General features: G+C 43.4%; 2 protein-coding genes across 6 annotated transcripts in view; both read right to left on the reverse strand.

Moving 5' to 3' along the window:
• LOC147020989 (mucin-16-like) overlaps positions 1–10,801 on the reverse strand; it is a 90,859-nt gene extending 80,058 nt beyond the window's left edge. For 4 of the 5 annotated variants that reach the window (XM_085890766.1, XM_085890765.1, XM_085890767.1 and 1 more), the window contains exons 1-2: positions 664–10,801; positions 393–476 (exon numbers count right to left, since the gene is read on the reverse strand). In XM_085890766.1, the coding sequence (XP_085746892.1) occupies positions 393–476; positions 664–10,786 (10,207 nt within the window). In that variant the 5' untranslated portion in view covers positions 10,787–10,801. The remainder of the gene's footprint in view (positions 1–392; positions 477–663) is intronic. The other variant, XM_085890768.1, reaches the window with a different exon arrangement.
• A 62-nt stretch (positions 10,802–10,863) lies between these two features.
• Positions 10,864–18,649, reverse strand: LOC147020991 (uncharacterized). The gene is made up of 2 exons (XM_085893549.1): positions 11,024–18,649; positions 10,864–10,914 (listed from the first exon to the last, which is right to left on the reverse strand). The coding sequence occupies exons 1-2, from the start codon at positions 18,647–18,649 to the stop codon at positions 10,864–10,866; spliced, it is 7,677 nt and encodes a 2,558-aa protein (XP_085749675.1).
• Between the last annotated feature and the right edge of the window lie 7,353 nt (positions 18,650–26,002).

A 26,002-nucleotide genomic window follows, 5' to 3' on the forward strand; every position in this document is an offset into this window, starting at 1 on the left:
CCAATCGTGCGTCACATGGTGGCCACACCAGACACTGAGCCATCAACTGACTTTTGACCTGCACACCTGTTGTTGTACAAGCAATGACAGCCCACATGAAGGACCCTTCGCTCGTCTGCCTTCTGGAGACGCGTCTTGCACACACGCGTCGACATTCTCATGTTGATGAAACACTAAATACTGACATGACCAAACACCGTCATACGTTTGTTTTCATTTCACACTTCACATCGGTGTAAATTAATGCACAAAAACTTTTTTCTCCTGGTATACATAGACTTCAAAAACGAAAAGATTGTTTGAAATATAGAGGAAATGATCTTGCAACAAATATAACTTGCATTTCCAGTTGCCATTTGCTGTGAAGTTCAAAATAATTGATGAATTAGTACCTGTTGCTAGGAGCATATTTGACACAGCAGCTGAAGATGATGGTGCACTCGTTGATGGCAGTGTTGTTGTTCCCTTTGTATTTGCTGTAAGAAGAATATGACGCACAAAAACATTCTTACAGGACAAAAAGGTTAATTTTGAATAGAATAAAAGAAATGTTGTTGTGTAAGCATTCTTGAAGTCAAGAATAGAGGTATACATAGATCGAGTGGTGTTTGCAAAATGAGGATGAAATTTGAAACTTGTTTGGCCTTGCTGATGTTGTCTCACCTTCCAATGTGAAAACAGAGGAAGAAGTGCTTAATTCACCGACTACAGGAACAGGTGTGGGTGCTATTGTTGTCACGATCAATGTGGTGCTTGATTCTGTTGTTGTTTCTGTTGTTGTGGTTCTGGATTCTGGAGGTGAGGTCACGACAGCTTCAGTTGTCACAAGTGTTGTTGCAGCTTCACTTGGGCTGGCTATTGTTTGGAGAGTTGTGGTTTCAGGTGTGATAGTGGTTTCTGCAGTGGTCACTGGTTGGGATTTTGGAAATGAAGAGGTGTTTGTTCCTGGTGTTGTTCCTATCGTTGTTATAGTGGTGGGTACAGGGGTTGATGTCATAGCAGCTTCAGTTGTTAGCACAATTACTGATGCTGTCTCAGGTGTACTGGTTGTTGTTGGATGTATCAAAGTTGAAGGTGGTATAGTTGTTGTCGCTGTTATCTCTGGTTGTGTTGCTGGAATCAAAGTGGTCCTAGCTTCTGATGTTGCTTCTGCTGATATACTTGTTGTTTCAGCAGAAGAAGTAATTGGAACTGTTGTTGGTATTGGTGGGGGATTTACTTCGGTACCTGGTGATTTTGTTTCCTCTCCAATTGAAGTCTCAGTTAACACTGGAGGACTTGTGATAGTGGTGATTGCAATGGAAGGGGGTGGTGATTCGGTGGTTCCCCTTGTGATGAGGGTTGAATGTTGAAATGTTGACACCGTTTGAGGTTTTGTTGAAGTTATGGAGGTCGTGCTGTGTTCAGTTGATGCTCGAGGAGAAGACGTAACTGCTTTACTTATAGTTGTTTCTGTTGTTGGCACAACCGTTGCATCTGGATGTGTTGTTGAAACCAAAACGGTGCTTGTTTCTCTTGTTGTGGATGTAGGTGTTGATTGAGTCGCTTCTGTTGTGACCTGAGTTGTCACAGCTTTATTTGTGGTAGCTTGTTGTGGAGTTGTACTTTCAGGTGGTATAGTGGTTGCCACAGTTGTATGTGGTGGTGGTGTTGAAATTTCCATGGTGCTTTTTTCTGTTGTTATGGGTACCAGTGTCAATAGACTAGTTTCTGTTGTTGCAATAGTTGTTGCTGCTTCACTTGTACTTGTGGTTTGTTGGGGAGTTATACTTTTAGGTGGTGCAGTGGTTGCTGCAGTTGTATATGCTTGTGTTGTTGAAATTGAAGTGGTGCTTGTTTCTATGGCCATTGACGTTGTGGATGGAGGTGTCGATGCACTAGTTTCCATTGTCACCACAGTTGTTGCTGCTTCACTCGTGCTTGTGATTTGTGTTGGAGTTGTACTTTCAGCTATTGTAGTGGTTGCCAATGTTGTATCTGGATGTGTTGTTGAAACCAAAACGGTGCTCGTTTCTCTTGTTGTGGATGTAGGTGTTGATTGAGTCGCTTCTGCTATGACCTGAGTTGTCACGGCTTTATTTGTGGTAGCTTGTTGTGGAGTTGTACTTTCAGGTGGTATAGTGGTTGCCACAGTTGTATGTGGTGGTGGTGTTGAAATTTCCATGGTGCTCTTTTCTGTTGTTATGGGTACTAGTGTCAATAGAGTAGTTTCTGTTGTTGCAATAGTTGCTGCTGCTTCACTTGTTCTTGTGGTTTGTTGGGGAGTTGTACTTTTCAGTGGTGCAGTGGTTGCTGCAGTTGCATATGCTTGTGTTGTTGAAATTGAAGTGCTGCTTCTTTCTATGGCCATTGATGTTGTGGATGGAGGTGTCGATGCACTAGTTTCCATCGTCACCACAGTTGTTGCTGCTTCACTCGTGCTTGTGATTTGTGTTGGAGTTGTACTTTCAGCTATTGTTGTGGTTGCCAAAGTTGTATCTGGTTGTGTTGTTGAAACCAAAACGGTGCTTGTTTCTCTTGTTGTGGATGTAGGTGTTGATTGAGTCGCTTCTGTTGTGACCTGAGTTGTCACGGCTTTATTTGTGGTCGATTGTTGTGGAGTTGTACTTTCAGGTGGTATCGTGGTTGCCACAGTTGTATGTGGTGGTGGTGTTGAAATTTCCATGGTGCTTTTTTCTGTTGTTATGGGTACTAGTGTCAATAGAGTAGTTTCTGTTGTTGCAATAGTTGCTGCTGCTTCACTTGTACTTGTGGTTTGTTGGGGAGTTGTACTTTTAGGTGGTGCAGTGGTTGCTGCAGTTGCATATGCTTGTGTTGTTGAAATTGAAGTGCTGCTTGTTTGTATGGCCATTGATGTTGTGGATGGAGGTGTCGATTCACTCGTTTCCATTGTCACCACAGTTGTTGCTGCTTCACTCGTGCTTGCGATTTGTGTGGGAGTTGTACTTTCAGCTCTTGTTGTGGTTGCCAAAGTTGTATCTGGTTGTGTTGTTGAAACCAAAACGGTGCTTGTTTCTCTTGTTGTGGATGTAGGTGTTGATTGAGTCGCTTGTGTTGTGACCTGAGTTGTCACGGCTTTATTTGTGGTAGCTTGTTGTGGAGTTGTACTTTCAGGTGGTATAGTGGTTGCCACAGTTGTATGTGGTGGTGGTGTTGAAATTTCCATGGTGCTTTTTTCTGTTGTTGTTATGGGTACCAGTGTCAATGGAGTAGTTTCTGTTGTTGCAATAGTTGCTGCTGCTTCACTTGTACTTGTGGTTTGTTGGGGAGTTGTACTTTTAGGTGGTGCAGTGGTTGCTGCAGTTGCATATGCTTCTGTTGTTGAAATTGAAGTGCTGCTTGTTTGTATGGCCATTGATGTTGTGGATGGAGGTGTCGATTCACTCGTTTCCATTGTCACCACAGTTGTTGCTGCTTCACTCGTGCTTGTGATTTGTGTTGGAGTTGTACTTTCAGCTCTTGTTGTGGTTGCCAAAGTTGTATCTGGTTGTGTTGTGGAAACCAAAACGGTGCTTGTTTCTCTTGTTGTGGATGTAGGTGTTGATTGAGTCGCTTGTGTTGTGACCTGAGTTGTCACGGCTTTATTTGTGGTAGCTTGTTGTGGAGTTGTACTTTCAGGTGGTATAGTGGTTGCCACAGTTGTATGTGGTGGTGGTGTTGAAATTTCCATGGTGCTTTTTTCTGTTGTTATGGGTACTCGTGTCAATCGAGTAGTTTCTGTTGTTGCAATAGTTGCTGCTGCTTCACTTGTTCTTGTGGTTTGTTGGGGAGTTGTACTTTCAGGTGGTGCAGTGGTTGCTGCAGTTGCATATGCTTGTGTTGTTGAAATTGAAGTGCTGCTTGTTTGTATGGCCATTGATGTTGTGGATGGAGGTGTCGATGTACTGGTTTCCATTGTCACCACAGTTGTTGCTGCTTCACTCGTGCTTGTGATTTGTGTTGGAGTTGTACTTTCAGCTCTTGTTGTGGTTGCCAAAGTTGTATCTGGTTGTGTTGTGGAAACCAAAACGGTGCTTGTTTCTCTTGTTGTGGATGTAGGTGTTGATTGAGTCGCTTGTGTTGTGACCTGAGTTGTCACGGCTTTATTTGTGGTAGCTTGTTGTGGAGTTGTACTTTCAGGTGGTATAGTGGTTGCCACAGTTGTATGTGGTGGTGGTGTTGAAATTTCCATGGTGCTTTTTTCTGTTGTTATGGGTACTCGTGTCAATCGAGTAGTTTCTGTTGTTGCAATAGTTGCTGCTGCTTCACTTGTTCTTGTGGTTTGTTGGGGAGTTGTACTTTCAGGTGGTGCAGTGGTTGCTGCAGTTGCATATGCTTGTGTTGTTGAAATTGAAGTGCTGCTTGTTTGTATGGCCATTGATGTTGTGGATGGAGGTGTCGATGTACTGGTTTCCATTGTCACCACAGTTGTTGCTGCTTCACTCGTGCTTGTGATTTGTGTGGGAGTTGTACTTTCAGCTATTGTTGTGGTTGCCAAAGTTGTATCTGGTTGTGTTGTTGAAACCAAAACGGTGCTTGTTTCTCTTGTTGTGGATGTAGGTGTTGATTGAGTCGCTTCTGTTGTGACCTGAGTTGTCACGGCTTTATTTGTGGTCGATTGTTGTGGAGTTGTACTTTCAGGTGGTATCGTGGTTGCCACAGTTGTATGTGGTGGTGGTGTTGAAATTTCCATGGTGCTTTTTTCTGTTGTTGTTATGGGTACCAGTGTCAATGGAGTAGTTTCTGTTGTTGCAATAGTTGCTGCTGCTTCACTTGTACTTGTGGTTTGTTGGGGAGTTGTACTTTTAGGTGGTGCAGTGGTTGCTGCAGTTGCATATGCTTGTGTTGTTGAAATTGAAGTGCTGCTTGTTTGTATGGCCATTGATGTTGTGGATGGAGGTGTCGATTCACTCGTTTCCATTGTCACTACAGTTGTTGCTGCTTCACTCGTGCTTATGATTTGTGTTGGAGTTGTACTTTCAGCTATTGTTGTGGTTGCCAAAGTTGTATCTGGTTGTGTTGTTGAAACCAAAACGGTGCTTGTTTCTCTTGTTGTGGATGTAGGTGTTGATTGAGTCACTTCTGTTGTGACCTGAGTTGTCACGGCTTTATTTGTGGTAGCTTTTTGTGGAGTTGTACTTTCAGGTGGTATAGTGGTTGCCACAGTTGTATGTGGTGATGGTGTTGAAATTTCCATGGTTCTTTTTTCTGTTGTTGTTATGGGTACCAGTGTCAATAGAGTAGTTTCTGTTGTTGCAATAGTTGTTGCTGCTTCACTTGTACTTGTGGTTTGTTGGGGAGTTGTACTTTTAGGTGGTGCAGTGGTTGCTGCAGTTGCATGTGCTTGTGTTGTTGAAATTGAAGTGCTGCTTCTTTCTATGGCCATTGATGTTGTGGATGGAGGTGTCGATGCACTAGTTTCCATCGTCACCACAGTTGTTGCTGCTTCACTCGTGCTTATGATTTGTGTTGGAGTTGTACTTTCAGCTATTGTAGTGGTTGCCAAAGTTGTATCTGGTTGTGTTGTTGAAACCAAAACGGTGCTTGTTTCTCTTGTTGTGGATGTAGGTGTTGATTGAGTTGCTTCTGTTGTGACCTGAGTTGTCACGGCTTTATTTGTGGTAGCTTGTTGTGGAGTTGTACTTTCAGGTGGTATAGTGGTTGCCACAGTTGTATGTGGTGGTGGTGTTGAAATTTCCATGGTGCTTTTTTCTGTTGTTGTTATGGGTACCAGTGTCAATGGAGTAGTTTCTGTTGTTGCAATAGTTGCTGCTGCTTCACTTGTACTTGTGGTTTGTTGGGGAGTTGTACTTTTAGGTGGTGCAGTGGTTGCAGCAGTTGCATATGCTTGTGTTGTTGAAATTGAAGTGCTGCTTGTTTGTATGGCCATTGATGTTGTGGATGGAGGTGTCGATTCACTAGTTTCCATTGTCACCACAGTTGTTGCTGCTTCACTCGTGCTTGTGATTTGTGTTGGAGTTGTACTTTCAGCTCTTGTTGTGGTTGCCAAAGTTGTATCTGGTTGTGTTGTTGAAACCAAAACGGTGCTTGTTTCTCTTGTTGTGGATGTAGGTGTTGATTGAGTCGCTTGTGTTGTGACCTGAGTTGTCACGGCTTTATTTGTGGTAGCTTGTTGTGGAGTTGTACTTTCAGGTGGTATAGTGGTTGCCACAGTTGTATGTGGTGGTGGTGTTGAAATTTCCATGGTGCTTTTTTCTGTTGTTATGGGTACCAGTGTCAATAGAGTAGTTTCTGTTGTTTCAATAGTTGTTGCTGCTTCACTTGTACTTGTGGTTTGTTGGGGAGTTGTACTTTTAGGTGGTGCAGTGGTTGCTGCAGTTGCATATGCTTGTGTTGTTGAAATTGAAGTGCTGCTTCTTTCTCTGGCCATTGATGTGGATGGAGGTGTCGATGCACTAGTTTCCATTGTCACCACAGTTGTTGCTGCTTCACTCGTGCTTGCGATTTGTGTGGGAGTTGTACTTTCAGCTATTGTAGTGGTTGCCAAAGTTGTATCTGGTTGTGTTGTTGAAACCAAAACGGTGCTTGTTTCTCTTGTTGTGGATGTAGGTGTTGATTGAGTTGCTTCTGTTGTGACCTGAGTTGTCACGGCTTTATTTGTGGTAGCTTGTTGTGGAGTTGTACTTTCAGGTGGTATAGTGGTTGCCACAGTTGTATGTGGTGGTGGTGTTGAAATTTCCATGGTGCTTTTTTCTGTTGTTGTTATGGGTACCAGTGTCAATGGAGTAGTTTCTGTTGTTGCAATAGTTGCTGCTGCTTCACTTGTACTTGTGGTTTGTTGGGGAGTTGTACTTTTAGGTGGTGCAGTGGTTGCAGCAGTTGCATATGCTTGTGTTGTTGAAATTGAAGTGCTGCTTGTTTGTATGGCCATTGATGTTGTGGATGGAGGTGTCGATTCACTAGTTTCCATTGTCACCACAGTTGTTGCTGCTTCACTCGTGCTTGTGATTTGTGTTGGAGTTGTACTTTCAGCTATTGTTGTGGTTGCCAAAGTTGTATCTGGTTGTGTTGTTGAAACCAAAACGGTGCTTGTTTCTCTTGTTGTGGATGTCGGTGTTGATTGAGTTGCTTCTGTTGTGACCTGAGTTGTCACGGCTTTATTTGTGGTCGGTTGTTGTGGAGTTGTACTTTCAGGTGGTATAGTGGTTGCCACAGTTGTATGTGGTGGTGGTGTTGAAATTTCCATGGTGCTTTTTTCTGTTGTTGTTATGGGTACCAGTGTCAATGGAGTAGTTTCTGTTGTTGCAATAGTTGTTGCTGCTTCACTTGTACTTGTGGTTTGTTGGGGAGTTGTACTTTTAGGTGGTGCAGTGGTTGCTGCAGTTGCATATGCTTGTGTTGTTGAAATTGAAGTGCTGCTTGTTTGTGTGGCCATTGATGTTGTGGATGGAGGTGTCGATGTACTAGTTTCCATCGTCACCACAGTTGTTGCTGCTTCACTTGTGCTTGTGATTTGTGTGGGAGTTGTACTTTCAGCTATTTTAGTGGTTGCCAAAGTTGTATCTGGTTGTGTTGTTGAAATTGAAATGGTGCTTGGTTCTGTCATCATTATGGGAGCTGGTGTTGATGATGTTGTTTGCGTTGCCATGGCGGTTGTTGCTGCTTCACTTGTACTGGTGGTGTATGGCGAAATCTTCCTTCTTTCCGGTGATGTAGTGGTTGCCACAGTTGTATCTGGTGGTGGTGTTGAAAGTATAGTGGTTCTTGTTTCTGTCATTGTTGTTATGGGTACTCGTGTTGATGTCCTCGTTTCTGTTAACGCAGTTGTTGCTGCTTCACTTTTGTGTGTGCTTTGTTTGGGAGTTGTACCTTGAGCGAGTGTCGTGGTTGCCACAGTTGTGGCTGGCTGTGTTGTAATTGAAGTTGTGCTTGTTTCTGCCAGTGCCGTTGTGGGTGCAGATATTGATGGAGTTCCAGGTGTGTTCAGCGTTGTTGCAGCTTCACTTGGCCTGGCTATTGTTTGGAGAGTTGTGGTTTCAGGTGTGATAGTGGTTTCTGCAGTGGTCACTGGTTGGGATTTTGGAAATGAAGAGGTGTTTGTTCCTGGTGTTGTTCCTATCGTTGTTAAAGTGGTGGGTACAGGGGTTGATGTCATTGCAGTTTCAGTTGTTAGCACAAATACTGATGCTGTCTCAGGTGTACTGGTTGTTGTTGGATGTATCAAAGTTGAAGGTGGTATCGTTGTTGTTGCTGTTATCTCTGGTTGTGTTGCTGGAATCAAAGTGGTCCTAGCTTCTGATGTTGCTTCTGCTGATATACTTGTTGTTTCAGCAGAAGAAGTAATTGGAACTGTTGTTGGTATTGGTGGGGGATTTACTTCTGTATCTGGTGGTTTTTGTTCCTCTTCAATTAAAGCCTCAGTTAACACTGGAGGACTTGTGATAGTGGTGATTGCAATGGAAGGGGGTGGTGATTCGGTGGTTCCCCTTGTGATGAGGGTTGAATGTTGAAATGTTGACACCGTTTGAGGTTTTGTTGAAGTTATGGAGGTCGTGCTGTGTTCAGTTGATGCTCGAGGAGAAGACGTAACTGCTTTACTTATAGTTGTTTCTGTTGTTGGCACAACCGTTGCATCTGGATGTGTTGTTGAAACCAAAACGGTGCTTGTTTCTCTTGTTGTGGATGTAGGTGTTGATTGAGTCGCTTCTGTTGTGACCTGAGTCGTCACGGCTTTATTTGTGGTAGCTTGTTGTGGAGTTGTGCTTTCAGGTGGTATAGTGGTTGCCATAGTTGTATGTGGTTGTGTTGTTGAAACCAAAACGGTGCTCGTTTCTCTTGTTGTGGATGTAGGTGTTGATTGAGTCGCTTCTGTTGTGACCTGAGTCGTCACGGCTTTATTTGTGGTAGCTTGTTGTGGGGTTGTACTTTCAGGTGGTATAGTGGTTGCCACAGTTGTATGTGGTGGTGATGTTGAAATTTCCATGGTGCTTGTTTCTGTTGTTGTTATGGGTACCAGTGTCAATAGAGTAGTTTCTGTTGTTACAATAGTTGTTGCTGCTTCACTTGTACTTGTGGTTTGTTGGGGAGTTGTACTTTTAGGTGGTGCAGTGTTTGCTGCATTTGCATATGCTTGTGTTGTTGAAATTGAAGTGGTGCTTCTTTCAATGGACATTGATGTTGTGGTTGGAGGTGTCGATGTACTAGTTTCCATTGTCACCACAGTTGTTGCTGCTTCACTTGTACTTGTGGTTTGTTGAGGAGTGGTATTTTCAGCGATTGTCGTGGTTGCCAAAGTTGTATCTGGTTGTGTTGTTGAAATTGAAATGGTGCTTGGTTCTGTCATCATTGTGGGAGCTGGTGTTGATGATGTTGTTTGCATTGTCATGGCGGTTGTTGGTGCTTCACTTGTACTGGTGGTGTATGGCGAAATCTTCCTACTTTCAGGTGATGCGGTGGTTGCCACAGTTGTATGTGGTGGTGGTGTTGAAATTATAGTGGCGCTTGTTTCTGTCGTTGTTGTTGTTGTTGGTACTCGTGTTGATGCACTCGCTTCTGTTGTCAACGCAGTTGTTGCCGCTTCACTTTTGTGTGTGCTTTGTTTGGGAGTTGTACCCTTAGCGAGTGGAGTGGTTGCCACAGTTGCATATGGTTGTGTTGTTGAAACTGATGTGGTGCTTAGTTCTGTCATCATCATTGTGGTTGCTGGTGTTGATGATGTTCTTTGCATTGTCATGGTAGTTATTGCTGCTTCACTTATACTGGTGGTGTCTGGTGAAATCTTTGTACTTTCAGGTGATGTTGAGGTTGCCACGGTTGAAGTTGGTTGTGTTGATGAACTCGATGTAGTGCTTCGTTTTGACATTGCGTTTGGAGGTGTTAATGTTGTCGTTTCGATTGTGACCAAACTTTCCACTTCCTTTGTCATGGATGGTTGTTGAGTTGTACTCTCAGGTGATGTCGTGGCTGTCGCAGTTGTAGCTGGTTGTGTTGCAATTGAGGTTGTGCTCGTTTCTACCAGTGCCGTTGTGGGTGCAGATATTGATGGAGTTTCAGGTGTGAACAGAGTTGTTGCGGCTTCACTTGTGGTAGTTTGTTGTGGAGTTGTATTTTCAGGTGTTAATGTCATGCTTTCTGTCACCAGAATTGTACCTGCGAGATTTGTGCTGGAAGTTGGTTTCCGAGTCGTACTCTCAGGTGGTGAAGTGGTTGAAACAGTTGTATGTTGCTTTGTTGTTGAGATTGAAGTGGTGCTCATTTCTGTCGTTGTGTGAGCAGTTGCTGATGCAGTTGTTTCCGTTGTCACCAGAGTTGATGTTGCTTCACTTGTAGTTTGTTGTGGCGTTGCACTTTCAGATGGTGTCTTCACAGCCACGGTTGAAGCTGGTTGTGTTGTTGACATGAAAGTGATGGTCGTTTGTGCCATTGTGGTAGCAGTTGCTCCTTTAGTTGTTTCCGTTGTCACCTCAGTTGATGTTGCTGCACTAGTGGTTGGGGGCACAGTTGTACTTTCAGATGCTGTCATGACAGCCACAGTTGTCTGGGGTTGTGTTGTTGAAATTGAAGTGGTTGTTTCTGCCGTTGTGGAGGCAGGTCTTGATGTAGTTGGTTCCATCATCATCAGAGTTGATGTTGTTTCACTTGTGGTTGTGGGCACACTCGTAGATTCAGATGTTGCAGTGGTGGCCACCGTTGTAGGTGATTGTGTTGTTGAAATTGAAGTTGGGATTGTTTCTATTGTTGTGGGGACTGTTGTTGATGTAGTTGTTTCTGTCACCTCAGTTGATGTTGTTTCACTTGTGGTTGGGGGCACAGTCGTAGATTCAGATGTTGCAGTGGTGGTCACCATTGTAGGTGATTGTGTTGTTGAAATTGAAGTTGGGATTGTTTCTGTCGTTGTGGAGACTGTTGTTGTAGTTGTTTCTGTCACCTCAGTTGATGTTGTTTCACTTGTGGTTGGGGGCACAGTCGTAGATGCTGATGTTGCAGTGGTGGTCACCGTTGTAGGTGATTGTGTTGTTGAAATTGAAGTTGGGATTGTTTCTGTCGTTGTGGGGACTGTTGTTGATGTCGTTGTTTCTGTCACCTCAGTTGATGTTGTTTCACTTGTGGTTGGGGGCACAGTCGTAGATTCAGATGTTGCAGTGGTGGTCACCGTTGTAGGTGATTGTGTTGTTGAAATTGAAGTTGGGATTGTTTCTGTCGTTGTGGAGACTGTTGTTGATGTAGTTGTTTCTGTCACCTCAGTTGATGTTGTTTCACTTGTGGTTGGGGGCACAGTCGTCGATTCAGATGTTGCAGTGGTGGTCACCGTTGTCGGTGATTGTGTTGTTGAAATTGAAGTTGGGATTGTTTCTGTCGTTGTGGGGACTGTTGTTGATGTCGTTGTTTCTGTCACCTCAGTTGATGTTGTTTCACTTGTGGTTGGGGGCACAGTCGTAGATTCAGATGTTGCAGTGGTGGCCACCGTTGTAGGTGATTGTGTTGTTGAAATTGAAGTTGGGATTGTTTCTGTCGTTGAGGGGACTGTTGTTGATGTAGTTATTTCTGTCACCTCAGTTGATGTTGTTTCACTTGTGGTTGGGGGCACAGTCGTAGATTCAGATGTTGCAGTGGTGGTCACCATTGTAGGTGATTGTGTTGTTGAAATTGAAGTTGGGATTGTTTCTGTCGTTGTGGAGACTGTTGTTGTAGTTGTTTCTGTCACCTCAGTTGATGTTGTTTCACTTGTGGTTGGGGGCACAGTCGTAGATGCTGATGTTGCAGTGGTGGTCACCGTTGTAGGTGATTGTGTTGTTGAAATTGAAGTTGGGATTGTTTCTGTCGTTGTGGAGACTGTTGTTGGAGTTGTTTCTGTCACCTCAGTTGATGTTGTTTCACTTGTGGTTGGGGGCACAGTCGTAGATTCAGATGTTGCAGTGGTGGCCACCGTTGTAGGTGATTGTGTTGTTGAAATTGAAGTTGGGATTGTTTCTGTCGTTGTGGGGACTGTTGTTGATGTCGTTGTTTCTGTCACCTCAGTTGATGTTGTTTCACTTGTGGTTGGGGGCGCAGTCGAAGATTCAGATGTTGCAGTGGTGGCCACCGTTGTAGGTGATTGTGTTGTTGAAATTGAAGTTGGGATTGTTTCTGTCGTTGTGGGGACTGTTGTTGATGTACTTGTTTCTGTCACCTCAGTTGATGTTGTTTCAATTGTGGTTGGGGGCACAGTCGTAGATTCAGATGTTACAGTGGTAGCCACCATTGTAGGTGATCGTGTTGTTGAAATTGAAGTTGGGATTGTTTCTGTCGTTGTGGGGACTGTTGTTGATGTGGTTGTTTCTGTCACCTCAGTTGATGTTGTTTCACTTGTGGTTGGGGGCGCAGTCATAGATTCAGATGTTGCAGTGGTGGCCACCGTAGTAGGTGATTGCGTTGTTGAAATTGAAGTTGGGATCGTTTCTGTCGTTGTGGGGACTGTTGTTGATGTACTTGTTTCTGTCACCTCAGTTGATGTTTCAATTGTGGTTGGGGGCACAGTCGTAGATTCAGATGTTACAGTGGCGGCCACCGTTGTGGGTGATTGTGTTGTTGAAATTGAAGTTGGGATTGTTTCTGTCGTTGTGAGGACTGTTGTTGATGTGGTTGTTTCTGTCACCTCAGTTGATGTTGTTTCACTTGTGGTTGGGGGCGCAGTCATAGATTCAGATGTTGCAGTGGTAGCCACCGTTGTAGGTGATTGTGTTGTTGAAATTGAAGTTGGGATTGTTTCTGTCGTTGTGGGGACTGTTGTTGATGTAGTTGTTTCTGACACCTCATTTGATGTTGTTTCACTTGTGGTTGGGGGCGCAGTCGTAGATTCAGATGTTGCAGTGGTGGCCACCGTTGTAGGTGATTGCGTTGTTGAAATTGAAGTTGGGATTGTTTCTGTCGTTGTGGGGACTGTTGTTGATGTACTTGTTTCTGTCACCTCAGTTGATGTTGTTTCACTTGTGGTTGGGGGCGCAGTCATAGATTCAGATGTTGCAGTGGCGGCCACCGTTGTAGGTGATTGTGTTGTTGAAATTGAAGTTGGGATTGTTTCTGTCGTTGTGAGGACTGTTGTTGATGTGGTTGTTTCTGTCACCTCAGTTGATGTTGTTTCACTTGTGGTTGGGGGCGCAGTCATAGATTCAGATGTTGCAGTGGTGGTCACCGTTGTAGGTGATTGTGTTGTTGAAATTGAAGTTGGGATTGTTTCTGTCGTTGTGGGGACTGTTGTTGATGTGGTTGTTTCTGTCACCTCAGTTGATGTTGTTTCACTTGTGGTTGGGGGCGCAGTCGTAGATTCAGATGTTGCAGTGGTGGCCACCGTTGTAGGTGATTGTGTTGTTGAAATTGAAGTTGGGATTGTTTCTGTCGTTGTGGGGACTGTTGTTGATGTAGTTGTTTCTGTCACCTCAGTTGATGTTGTTTCACTTGTGGTTGTGGGCACACTCGTAGATTCAGATGTTGCAGTGGTGGTCACCGTTGTTGGTGATTGTGTTGTTGAAATTGCAGTTGGGATTGTTTCTGTCGTTGTGGGGACTGTTGTTGATGTCATTGTTTCTGTCACCTCAGTTGATGTTGTTTCAATTGTGGTTGGGGGCACAGTCGTAGATTCAGATGTTGCAGTGGTAGCCATCGTTGTAGGCGATTGTGTTGTTGTAATTGAAGTTGGGATTGTTTCTGTCGTTGTGGAGACTGTTGTTGATGTAGTTGTTTCTGTCACCTCATTTGATGTTTTTTCACTTGTGGTTGGGGGCGCAGTCGTAGATTCAGATATTGCAGTGGTGGCCAGCGTTGTAGGTGATTGTGTTGTTGTAATTGAAGTTGGGATTGTTTCTGTCGTTGTGGGGACTGTTGTTGATGTAGTTGTTTCTGTCACCTCAGTTGATGTTGCTTCAATTGTGGTTGGGGGCGCAGTCGTAGATTCAGATGTTGCAGTGGCGGCCACCGTTGAAGGTGATTGTGTTGTTGAAATTGAAGTTGGGATTGTTTCTGTCGTTGTGGGGACTGTTGTTGATGTAGTTGTTTCTGACACCTCATTTGATGTTGTTTCACTTGTGGTTGTGGGCACACTCGTAGTTTCAGATGTTGCAGTGGTAGCCACCGTTGTAGGTGATTGTGTTGTTGAAATTGAAGTTGGGATTGTTTCTGTCGTTGTGGGGACTGTTGTTGATGTAGTTGTTTCTGTCACCTCAGTTGATGTTGTTTCACTTGTGGTTGTGGGCACACTCGTAGTTTCAGATGTTGCAGTGGTAGCCACCGTTGTCGGTGATTGTGTTGTTGAAATTGAAGTTGGGATTGTTTCTGTCGTTGTGGGAACTGTTGTTGATGTAATTGTTTCTGTCACCTCATTTGATGTTGTTTCAATTGTGGTTGGGGGCACAGTCGTAGATTCAGATGTTGCAGTGGTGGCCACCGTAGTAGGTGATTGCGTTGTTGAAATTGAAGTTGGGATTGTTTCTGTCGTTGTGGGGACTGTTGTTGATGTACTTGTTTCTGTCACCTCAGTTGATGTTTCAATTGTGGTTGGGGGCACAGTCGTAGATTCAGATGTTACAGTGGTAGCCACCATTGTAGGTGATCGTGTTGTTGAAATTGAAGTTGGGATTGTTTCTGTCGTTGTGGGGACTGTTGTTGATGTAGTTGTTTCTGTCACCTCAGTTGATGTTGTTTCACTTGTGGTTGTGGGCACACTCGTAGTTTCAGATGTTGCAGTGTTAGCCACCGTTGTCGGTGATTGTGTTGTTGAAATTGAAGTTGGGATTGTTTCTGTCGTTGTGGGAACTGTTGTTGATGTAATTGTTTCTGTCACCTCATTTGATGTTGTTTCAATTGTGGTTGGGGGCACAGTCGTAGATTCAGATGTTGCAGTGGTAGCCACCGTTGTAGGTGATTGTGTTGTTGAAATTGAAGTTGGGATTGTTTCTGTCGTTGTGGGGACTGTTGTTGATGTAATTGTTTCTGTCACCTCAGTTGATGTTGTTTCACTTGTGGTTGGGGGCGCAGTCATAGATTCAGATGTTGCAGTGGTGGCCACCGTAGTAGGTGATTGCGTTGTTGAAATTGAAGTTGGGATTGTTTCTGTCGTTGTGGGGACTGTTGTTGATGTACTTGTTTCTGTCACCTCAGTTGATGTTGTTTCAATTGTGGTTGGGGGCACAGTCGTAGATTCAGATGTTACAGTGGCGGCCACCGTTGTGGGTGATTGTGTTGTTGAAATTGAAGTTGGGATTGTTTCTGTCGTTGTGAGGACTGTTGTTGATGTGGTTGTTTCTGTCACCTCAGTTGATGTTGTTTCACTTGTGGTTGGGGGCGCAGTCATAGATTCAGATGTTGCAGTGGTAGCCACCGTTGTAGGTGATTGTGTTGTTGAAATTGAAGTTGGGATTGTTTCTGTCGTTGTGGGGACTGTTGTTGATGTAGTTGTTTCTGACACCTCATTTGATGTTGTTTCACTTGTGGTTGGGGGCGCAGTCGTAGATTCAGATGTTGCAGTGGTGGCCACCGTTGTAGGTGATTGCGTTGTTGAAATTGAAGTTGGGATTGTTTCTGTCGTTGTGGGGACTGTTGTTGATGTACTTGTTTCTGTCACCTCAGTTGATGTTGTTTCAATTGTGGTTGGGGGCACAGTCGTAGATTCAGATGTTACAGTGGTAGCCACCATTGTAGGTGATCGTGTTGTTGAAATTGAAGTTGGGATTGTTTCTGTCGTTGTGGGGACTGTTGTTGATGTGGTTGTTTCTGTCACCTCAGTTGATGTTGTTTCACTTGTGGTTGGGGGCGCAGTCATAGATTCAGATGTTGCAGTGGCGGCCACCGTTGTAGGTGATTGTGTTGTTGAAATTGAAGTTGGGATTGTTTCTGTCGTTGTGAGGACTGTTGTTGATGTGGTTGTTTCTGTCACCTCAGTTGATGTTGTTTCACTTGTGGTTGGGGGCGCAGTCATAGATTCAGATGTTGCAGTGGTGGCCACCGTTGTAGGTGATTGTGTTGTTGAAATTGAAGTTGGGATTGTTTCTGTCGTTGTGGGGACTGTTGTTGATGTAGTTGTTTCTGTCACCTCAGTTGATGTTGTTTCACTTGTGGTTGTGGGCACACTCGTAGATTCAGATGTTGCAGTGGTGGTCACCGTTGTCGGTGATTGTATTGTTGAAATTGAAGTTGGGATTGTTTCTGTCGTTGTGGAGACTGTTGTTGATGTAGTTGTTTCTGTCACCTCATTTGATGTTTTTTCACTTGTGGTTGGGGGCGCAGTCGTAGATTCAGATGTTGCAGTGGTGGTCACCGTTGTCGGTGATTGTGTTGTTGTAATTGAAGTTGGGATTGTTTCTGTCGTTGTGGAGACTGTTGTTGATGTAGTTGTTTCTGTCACCTCAGTTGATGTTGCTTCAATTGTGGTTGGGGGCGCAGTCGTAGATTCAGATGTTGCAGTGGCGGCCACCGTTGAAGGTGATTGTGTTGTTGAAATTGAAGTTGGGATTGTTTCTGTCGTTGTGGGGACTGTTGTTGATGTAGTTGTTTCTGTCACCTCAGTTGATGTTGTTTCAATTGTGGTTGGGGGCACAGTCGTAGATTCAGATGTTGCAGTGGTAGCCACCGTTGTCGGTGATCGTGTTGTTGAAATTGAATTTGGGATTGTTTCTGTCGTTGTGGGGACTGTTGTTGATGTAGTTGTTTCTGTCACCTCAGTTGATGTTGTTTCACTTGTGGTTGTGGGCACACTCGTAGATTCAGATGTTGCAGTGGTGGTCACCGTTGTCGGTGATTGTGCTGTTGAAATTGAAGTTGGGATTGTTTCTGTCGTTGTGGGGACTGTTGTTGATGTAGTTGTTTCTGTCACCTCAGTTGATGTTGTTTCAATTGTGGTTGGGGGCTCAGTCGTAGATTCAGATGTTGCAGTGGTAGCCACCGTTGTCGGTGATTGTGTTGTTGAAATTGAAGTTGGGATTGTTTCTGTCGTGGGGACTGTTGTTGATGTGGTTGTTACTGTCACCTCAGTTGATGTTGTTTCACTTGTTGTTGTGGGCACACTCGTAGATTCAGATGTTGCAGTGGTGGCCACCGTTGTCGGTGATTGTGTTGTTGAAAGTGAAGTTGGGATTGTTTCTGTCGTTGTGGGGACTGTTGTTGATGTGGTTGTTACTGTCACCTCAGTTGATGTTGTTTCACTTGTGGTTGTGGGCACACTCGTAGATTCAGATGTTGCAGTGGTGGCCACCGTTGTCGGTGATTGTGTTGTTGAAAGTGAAGTTGGGATTGTTTCTGTCGTTGTGGGGACTGTTGTTGATGTAGTTGTTTCTGTCACCTCAGTTGATGTTGTTTCACTTGTGGTTGGGGGCACATTCGTAGATTCAGATGTTGCAGTGGTAGCCACCGTTGTAGGTGATTGTGTTGTTGAAATTGAAGTTGGGATTGTTTCTGTCGTTGTGGGGACTGTTGTTGATGTAGTTGTTTCTGTCACCTCAGTTGATGTTGTTTCACTTGTGGTTGGGGGCACAGTCGTAGATTCAGATGTTGCAGTGGTAGCCACCGTTGTCGGTGATTGTGTTGTTGAAATTGAAGTTGGGATTGTTTCTGTCGTGGGGACTGTTGTTGATGTGGTTGTTACTGTCACCTCAGTTGATGTTGTTTCACTTGTTGTTGTGGGCACACTCGTAGATTCAGATGTTGCAGTGGTGGCCACCGTTGTCGGTGATTGTGTTGTTGAAAGTGAAGTTGGGATTGTTTCTGTCGTTGTGGGGACTGTTGTTGATGTGGTTGTTACTGTCACCTCAGTTGATGTTGTTTCACTTGTGGTTGTGGGCACACTCGTAGATTCAGATGTTGCAGTGGTGGCCACCGTTGTCGGTGATTGTGTTGTTGAAAGTGAAGTTGGGATTGTTTCTGTCGTTGTGGGGACTGTTGTTGATGTAGTTGTTTCTGTCACCTCAGTTGATGTTGTTTCACTTGTGGTTGGGGGCACATTCGTAGATTCAGATGTTGCAGTGGTGGCCACCGTTGTAGGTGATTGTGTTGTTGAAATTGAAGTTGGGATTGTTTCTGTCGTTGTGGGGACTGTTGTTGATGTAGTTGTTTCTGTCATCTCAGTTGATGTTGTTTCACTTGTGGTTGGGGGCACACTCGTAGTTTCAGATCTTTCAGTGGTGGTCACCGTTGTAGGTGATTGTGTTGTTGAAATTGAAGTGGTTATTTCTGCCGTTGTGGGGGCCGTTGGTGATGTCGTTGTATCTGTCGTCACCTCAGTTGATGTTGTTCCACTTGTGGTTGTGGGCACTGTCGGAGTTTCAGATCTTTCAGTGGTGGCCACCGTTGTCTGTAATTGTGTTGTTGAAATTGAAGTTGGGATTGTTTCTGTCGTTGTGGGGACTGTTGTTGATGTAGTTGTTTCTGTCATCTCAGTTGATGTTGTTTCACTTGTGGTTGGGGGCACACTCGTAGTTTCAGATCTTTCAGTGGTGGTCACCGTTGTAGGTGATTGTGTTGTTGAAATTGAAGTGGTTATTTCTGCCGTTGTGGGGGCCGTTGGTGATGTCGTTGTATCTGTCGTCACCTCAGTTGATGTTGTTCCACTTGTGGTTGTGGGCACTGTCGGAGTTTCAGATCTTTCAGTGGTGGCCACCGTTGTCTGTAATTGTGTTGTTGAAATTGAAGTTGGGATTGTTTCTGTCGTTGTGGGGACTGTTGTTGATGTAGTTGTTTCTGTCATCTCAGTTGATGTTGTTTCACTTGTGGTTGGGGGCACACTCGTAGTTTCAGATCTTTCAGTGGTGGTCACCGTTGTAGGTGATTGTGTTGTTGAAATTGAAGTGGTTATTTCTGCCGTTGTGGGGGCCGTTGGTGATGTCGTTGTATCTGTCGTCACCTCAGTTGATGTTGTTCCACTTGTGGTTGTGGGCACTGTCGGAGTTTCAGATCTTTCAGTGGTGGCCACCGTTGTCTGTAATTGTGTTGTTGAAATTGAAGTTGGGATTGTTTCTGTCGTTGTGGGGACTGTTGTTGATGTAGTTGTTTCTGTCATCTCAGTTGATGTTGTTTCACTTGTGGTTGGGGGCACACTCGTAGTTTCAGATCTTTCAGTGGTGGTCACCGTTGTAGGTGATTGTGTTGTTGAAATTGAAGTGGTTATTTCTGCCGTTGTGGGGGCCGTTGGTGATGTCGTTGTATCTGTCGTCACCTCAGTTGATGTTGTTTCACTTGTGGTTGTGGGCACTGTCGGAGTTTCAGATCTTTCAGTGGTGGCCACCGTTGTCTGTAATTGTGGTGTTGAAATTGAAGTTGGGGTTGTTTCTGTCGTTGTTGATTTTCCCGATGACACCGAAGTTGAGTCTGGGGAAGTGACATCTGGTGTCGTTGTCCCTGCAAATAAAAAAACAAACTCCTTTAATGTGATTTGGGCATTTTGTAAAATTTTCATTGAATAATAGTATTATTATTATCTGTCAAGTTTTCAATGTTCCTTGTGGGAACAGCCGGCTTTATCATTCCCTTCATCCAACATTTCTTTTTCCTCCTTCTCCTGTGTCATCACATTTGCGTTGACGTGTAAAACGATTATTTACAAAATTTGACACAACATTGTGAATCATTTATGATGTTTAACTCCTCGTCTCTTGATAAATGCACTAAATGTCCAAACACTCAATCATGTCGGAGACAATTGTGTGAACACGAGATTGTATTTCTGAAGGTTTTTTTTTTGCACTTCGTTCTCGATTTACACTCATTCTAATTGGGTTTTTTTTTTCCCACTTTACACCTCGGACGAAGTACAGAACAATTTACTCTTAACACCTTGTAAATATTGGAGTTGAAGGATTTGTTGATGTGGAGAAAAAGATGTAAATTTCGCACCAGCACACAACAAGGGGCGGGGATGGAGGTACAAGGGGTGGGGATGGAGGTACAAGGGGTGGGGATGGAGGTACAAGGGGTGGGGATGGAGGTACAAGGGGTGGGGATGGAGGTACAAGGGGTGGGGATGCAGGTACAAGGGGTGGGGATGGAGGTACAAGGGGTGGGGATGGAGGTACAAGGGGTGGGGATGGAGGTACAAGGGGTGGGGATGGAGGTACAAGGGGTGGGGATGGAGGTACAAGGGGTGGGGATGGAGGTACAAAGGGTGGGGATGGAGGTACAAGCGTAAACAGAGAAGTCACAAGGTATCGACACAAGGTTTTTTGCAAGATGTTTGAAGGGGGAAGTCAAATACGGTGGAGGTTGGTAGATTGGGGAGGTGAAAAATTAATTGGTTGTTGGGAGGGTGATGTCGGCTGAAACGTCGAGCGGAGTCGGTGAAAGAGATTGCGTAAGTCAACAATGGTCGGTTGTAGTCGCTGAATGGTCGGCTGGGTCAGGGTGAAAGGTTGGTGGGGTGATGGAAGGTGAGGTCAAAGATCGATTGTAGAGGTGAAAAGGTCGGCTCTAGAAAGGTCGGTCGATTGTGGAAGGTGAGGGCAGAGTTTCCTTTTTTTCTTCGAAGTCTTTCGCTTTGTCATCGGAAAAGCAGAGAATGCCCATTCTTGCCATCAACACCATTCCTGCCATTTCCTTCGACCGTCACTACTGGTGCAGCAGCGAAGATTAGTGCCCTGTATAGTGCATGTCCTTATGTAATCTTTCTAAAAAAAATTGCTACATTTTTTGGACTTTTGTTTATTCTCCACTTTATACCCCCAGCTGTCACATTGATGTTGGTGCCATTTTTTTCCATTACTCCTGAAGTGGCCATTTTGGATTAAAAAATGGTGGCCCCAATTTTACGTTTTTGTCACATCTTTGCAGCCAGACGACATAAAAGGATGATTATTTTTCATTATATTTGTGCTTGCGTACTTTAAACACAACTGAAATATTATGTACTTTTATTTGTGGATAATATATTAAAATTAACGACACATTTACATTGATTATATTTGTTTAATGTTGTGTTATTACGCGTTACTATGTAAGAAGTGATGTCCTAACATAGTTTTTTTTTTCTTATTTATTTCAGCTAATTAAATCTTCAATTTTACTGCATGACGGCATCTGCACAAAAAGAGCCTCCAACAACAAGAAAAAAAAATGCACGAGTTATAAACTGTGTTTGTTTTGTCAAGAAGGAACCAAAGAATCACAAGTTGGCCCCAGCCGAGCAAACTTCAGGAGTGCATCATTTGAAACATTTTTGAACTGCATTCATAAAAGAGCTGAATTTGATGATCTGAAACTTTGTACCTGCTAGCAAAAGATTCTGTGATACATTAGTTGCAGTTTTGAAGGAACGAAAGACTTCATGACATCCTAAATGCTCCAAATTGATGCCATATCGTTCCTGCATAGCTCAAGATGAAAACAATTACCAAAAGACATGCACGTCTAAAAATGTAACAGCAGGTGATGCCTGAGAACATTGAAAGAGACATCCTGATCATTGAAAAACGTGGACAACGTGCACTTCAATCCCTCATTGAGCAGCAGATCTATGGGCCTACAAATTTATGGGATTCATTGAAGAAAGAAAAGCTCCTCAACCGGGGTGATGACTGCAAGTCTATCAAGCTGAAAGATGCCAAAGGTAGCATGGAACTGAAAGCAACAAATTCACTGTTTGCCCAAATGCTAATAATATCAAATTCAAATCATCAAATAGATCTTGAAGAAGTGGTTTCAAATAATGAATTCGCAGCAGTCAATCCCAGCCTCATGAACTCTGAGTATCCTTCATTTATTGTGCAAGTAAAAGTGAAGTCCGATATGTCTTGGAAGAACTGCCATTCCAAGATGAAGATCAAATGGATAGAGATGCAAGAACTGGCAACTTTGCCAACATCTACCTTGTGATTGATGGCATGTCAGTTGTTCATGAAGTTATGTCATCAACGAGATTGAAAACCTGCAAAGAACTTGGTGACGTCTTTACAATAGTCGTAAAGGTGAGGTGTCGGAGCTCTGAAGGTGGTCGATTGATATAATTCTGTGAAGGATATGATACGTCATGGCCAAACTTCAGATATCAACTTGTGGAGTTTCGTGTTGTTGATGTTACACCAATAAAACATCCAAAGGCATTCTTGGCAAACAACAACACAAATGATTCACTGACATTATTCCTTGCTGAAAAAAACTCTGCAACTTGACACAACATTGGTCACAGTAACACGTCTTCATGTTCAAACCAATGTGGAACACTCTCTTCCATCAACGGATGTCAGCACACAAACGGAAGCAGATACTTTGATGTTATTGCTTGCAGCTGAATTATGTGCCAAGGAAAAGACAGTTCACATCATGATTCAGGACGCTGATGTCCTCGTCTTGGCTTTAAGGAGATTGTCTCAGCTTGGGCGCCAAACAGCAACGATCTTTGGAACAGAACGACGGAGAACAGTCTTGTTGAAAGCAATCTATGACAGTCGAGGAGCATCAAAAACTGCAGCTCTTCCAGGCTTCCGTTGGATAACTGGATGTGACACTTGTTGCCAAATTTGTGGCAAGAGAAAGAGACCTGCTTTTAAAATATTCTGGGAATCTGAAACACCAGCGATCCAGGCACTGATAGAACTTGGAACTGAGGAAGTGCCATTCCAACGTGTCATCTCTGGATGTGAACAGTTTCTGTGCCAGTCGATGAGTACAAAATAAGAGCAAGAAAAAAACAGCTGGAAATCTCAGATGGGATCGCTTCAGGAAGCAATTAACCAATCAGGAAGTAGACAAAATTCCACCAACATCAGGTGCATGGCGCCAGCACATCCTTCGAGTTCACATGCAAGCTTTCATCTGGAACCAGGACCGAGTGCTTCATCCAAGGGACCCAGATCCGCACCAGCTCGGCTGGACACAAGCATGCATCAGAGGGGAGATTGGTTCCTGTGCTCTCCGAATTACTTGCCGCACCATTTTCTGTTGTTGAGCTTGTCAAATGTTGTTGCCGGGTCAGAAAAATGTACCACGCGATGTACATGCAAGCTACACAATGTAGCATGTATGGAGATGTGTAAAAGTGAGGGTGCAGAGTACTGTGAGAACACTGCAGGCTTACACAGAGATCAATGAATGGACGATTCAGATGAAGATGAATGAATTCAAAATAACTGTCATTTCGATTTTAATCGGCTTAGAACTCGCATTTTTACCCTTTCGAAGGAGAGGGTGATTGCATTTGGGTCCGTTTGTTTGTTTGTCTGTTTGTTTGTTTGTCTGCACAGAACTTTCGTGTTTTTCTCTGCAACCGCTTGTCGGATGAGACAAAATTTTCACCGTTGGTGCGACGACTCATGTGGAATGTTTGAATGATAATGATGATGATGATGATGTCATAGGTTATGTATTGTGATGGTCATGTTGGAAAAACGGGAAAACTTTGGACCTCTGCATCTCTGAAACCGCATCAAGGAAAAAAATTGAAACTTGGCACATGGCAAGTACTCTTCATGGGAAATGAGTGTGATTTTATTGTGACGTCATAGGAGCCTTCGTTATGACGTCATAATTGCATATGTATAACGCTACATCCGATGAGTTTGAACATTTTTGAGGGTCATCTCGAGATAAAATGGTCCACAAAATTTTTTTGATGACATCATCGGTCATGTGATTCAGCAGCCATATTGTTTTTTTGTTTTTTTTTTAACCTTCAAAAATCTTCTTCTCTGAAATGGCTGATATGAACCAGTCATCACTGCAAGCATTTATAAAGTGGCAGTTCTAATTATGTCTCTTATTAATTACATAACACACCAGTGCACAAACGCCAAACAAAATACACCACGCAAAACTACACAAACACCACACAACACACCACCCAAAACAAGTCCTGGTGAGGGTCTGCAATCTCTGATTGCTCTTTTTCTTGTTATAATCTGTTTAAAGAAAGCCACGAGTTTTGCAAACAAATTTCACATAAGTTGAGTGTAAGTCTTTCCACAGTTATATTGGTTCATGAGTCAGTAAGTGACCACTATATTCGTTATGGGTGTGTGTGTGTCTGTCTGTCCCGAGCATAGCTCCGTGTGTTTTGATCCGATCTTGATAAAATTTTGGTGCGAGGTTTGTATCATGATCTAGTTGTGTGTTCCGGAGAATGGGCGTGCTGCGCCCATTATGGGCGGAGCCACGCCCAAAAACATGTGTTTTTAGGGGGCAGCCGGTTTCAAGTTACATCTTCTCCGAGGGGGTTTGTCGAATCTGGCAGGGGTTTCGGTATTTGGTTAGCCCAATGGCGCCTGCATCGCCCCACAGAGCTCGATTTTTCATTTTCATCCCAAGGTCAAGGCCACAAGGTCACGAACTTAGAAAATGTCAAAAAAAAAAATCAATAAATTGGCCATCGAGCTCCTTGGGTTTTCAACTGTTTCGAATGAAAGTTGGTATGCAAGTCGCGCTCTTCGAGTACGACAACTTTCATCATTTACGTTTTTCCCGATTCCCGCCAGTTTGCCCGTGGCGTCCCCTCGAAGGTCAAAAAATAAAAAAGGCGAACCGTGTACAATGTACATTGCTCGTGAACCATCGCCGTCTCCAGACTTGTATTATGTCAAAACGCTCATTAAAATTTTGGAAGTAGAAATCAGTGTTTTGATAGAACTGTGTTAGAAATGCTTCTATTGCTCTATATAAAATAAGTTTGTCCCTTTTGGAGTTCATTCAATATTTGTAGCAACAATTTACACCGAACATAACCAATATGTTTTGATACCTGTAAGTCTTAAGGCATGAAACATAAAACCATGCTGTTCATAGGTGTGAGATTGTATCGTCATACATTTTGAAATGTTTTATTCGTCCGATAATATCAATTAAGATCCAGGAAGATTATAATTATTCCAGAAAATGTATAAATTGCTGAAAAAAATTATCATTTTATGTGTTCTGGCTGGAAAAGTACGATGAAAAATTACCCCCGTGTGGGGGTGACGGTCATCTCTATAATGTTTTTTACTATCATAATCAATGAACCGTTGCCAGATATCTCCTAAAATGACAGACAAGATAGGTTTTGAAAATGGCGACTTTCACAACTTTTGTGACCTCATGACCTTGACCCTGACCTCGAATCCGGGAAAAAATATGTCGTTGGGTATCACTCATCGACCTCTACCCACTACCAAATTTCATCAAGATCGGAAGTAAAAAGTTTTCTTTGTACCGGGAGGTGTTTTTGACCATCTTCCAGGTTACGTGGCGACCAAACGGGACGGAAATTCAAAAATCTGTCTGGTTAGATACAAGATAATATTTTTTACCATCATAATCAATAAACAGTTGCCGAACATCTTGTAGAATGGCAGACTAGATAGGTTTTGAAAATGGCGATTTTTATAACTTACGTGACCTCGTGACCTTGACCCTGACCTTGAACCCGGATAAAAGTTATATCGTTGTGCAACACTCATCGAACTCTACCCACGTACTAAGTTTCATCAAGATCGGAAAGAAAAATTGTTGACGGACGGACATTTGGTCCGGCTTTATTAGGTCATCTCGGTAGAGATGACCTAAAAATGTAAAATTGTGGCTGCCATTTTGAAATCCAAGCTGGCCACCTCAGGAGTAATCGAAAAAAATGGCACCAACCCTTTTTTGAGACCTTACGCTTGATGCCTTAAACCAGTGTTTCTCAACCTTTTTTGTCCTATGCCCCACTTTGATTTTCAAAAAAAATCATACGCCCCACCATGATTGGAGACACTACAGTATATACTACACATGTATTCAAAAGGCAAAGCTATGAAAGAGATCATATATTGATTCATTAATTCTGAATCCTCATGCCCCACCAAAATATTGCCACGCCCCACCTTGAGAAACACTGCCTCAAACAATTAAAAATAACATTTTTGCCAAAAATGTAGCAAAAAAAATTCAAGAAGCCCAGATAGTTATACATTGTGCCATGTACTAGTAGCACAAAGCGAAGTTAAGCAATTGTTTCACTCTGTCTGTCTGTCTGTCTGAAAAATGTCAGTTAATGATTGAGCAACAACTCGATCACAATTGAGGTTTACATTTTGAGCACTGTAGAACACAAATCGGAAACATGGATTGGAACAGGAACCTGCAGTTTTGTGCAGTAGTT

Source organism: Eptatretus burgeri, chromosome 8, assembly GCF_056783735.1.
Source record: "Eptatretus burgeri isolate ZD-2024b chromosome 8, Ebu_testis_v1, whole genome shotgun sequence".
Lineage (NCBI taxonomy): Eukaryota > Metazoa > Chordata > Myxini > Myxiniformes > Myxinidae > Eptatretus > Eptatretus burgeri.

Excerpts from the sequence above, each read along its gene's own strand:
- LOC147020991 (XM_085893549.1), bottom strand. The coding sequence starts at position 18,649 with ATGACAGAAACAACTACATCAACAACAGTCCCCACAACGACAGAAACA. Across the intron at positions 10,915-11,023 it reads GTGAAACAACATCAACTGAG|CATCTACGACTGTGCCCCCA; the intron begins GTGACAGAAACA and ends CTGCAACATCAG.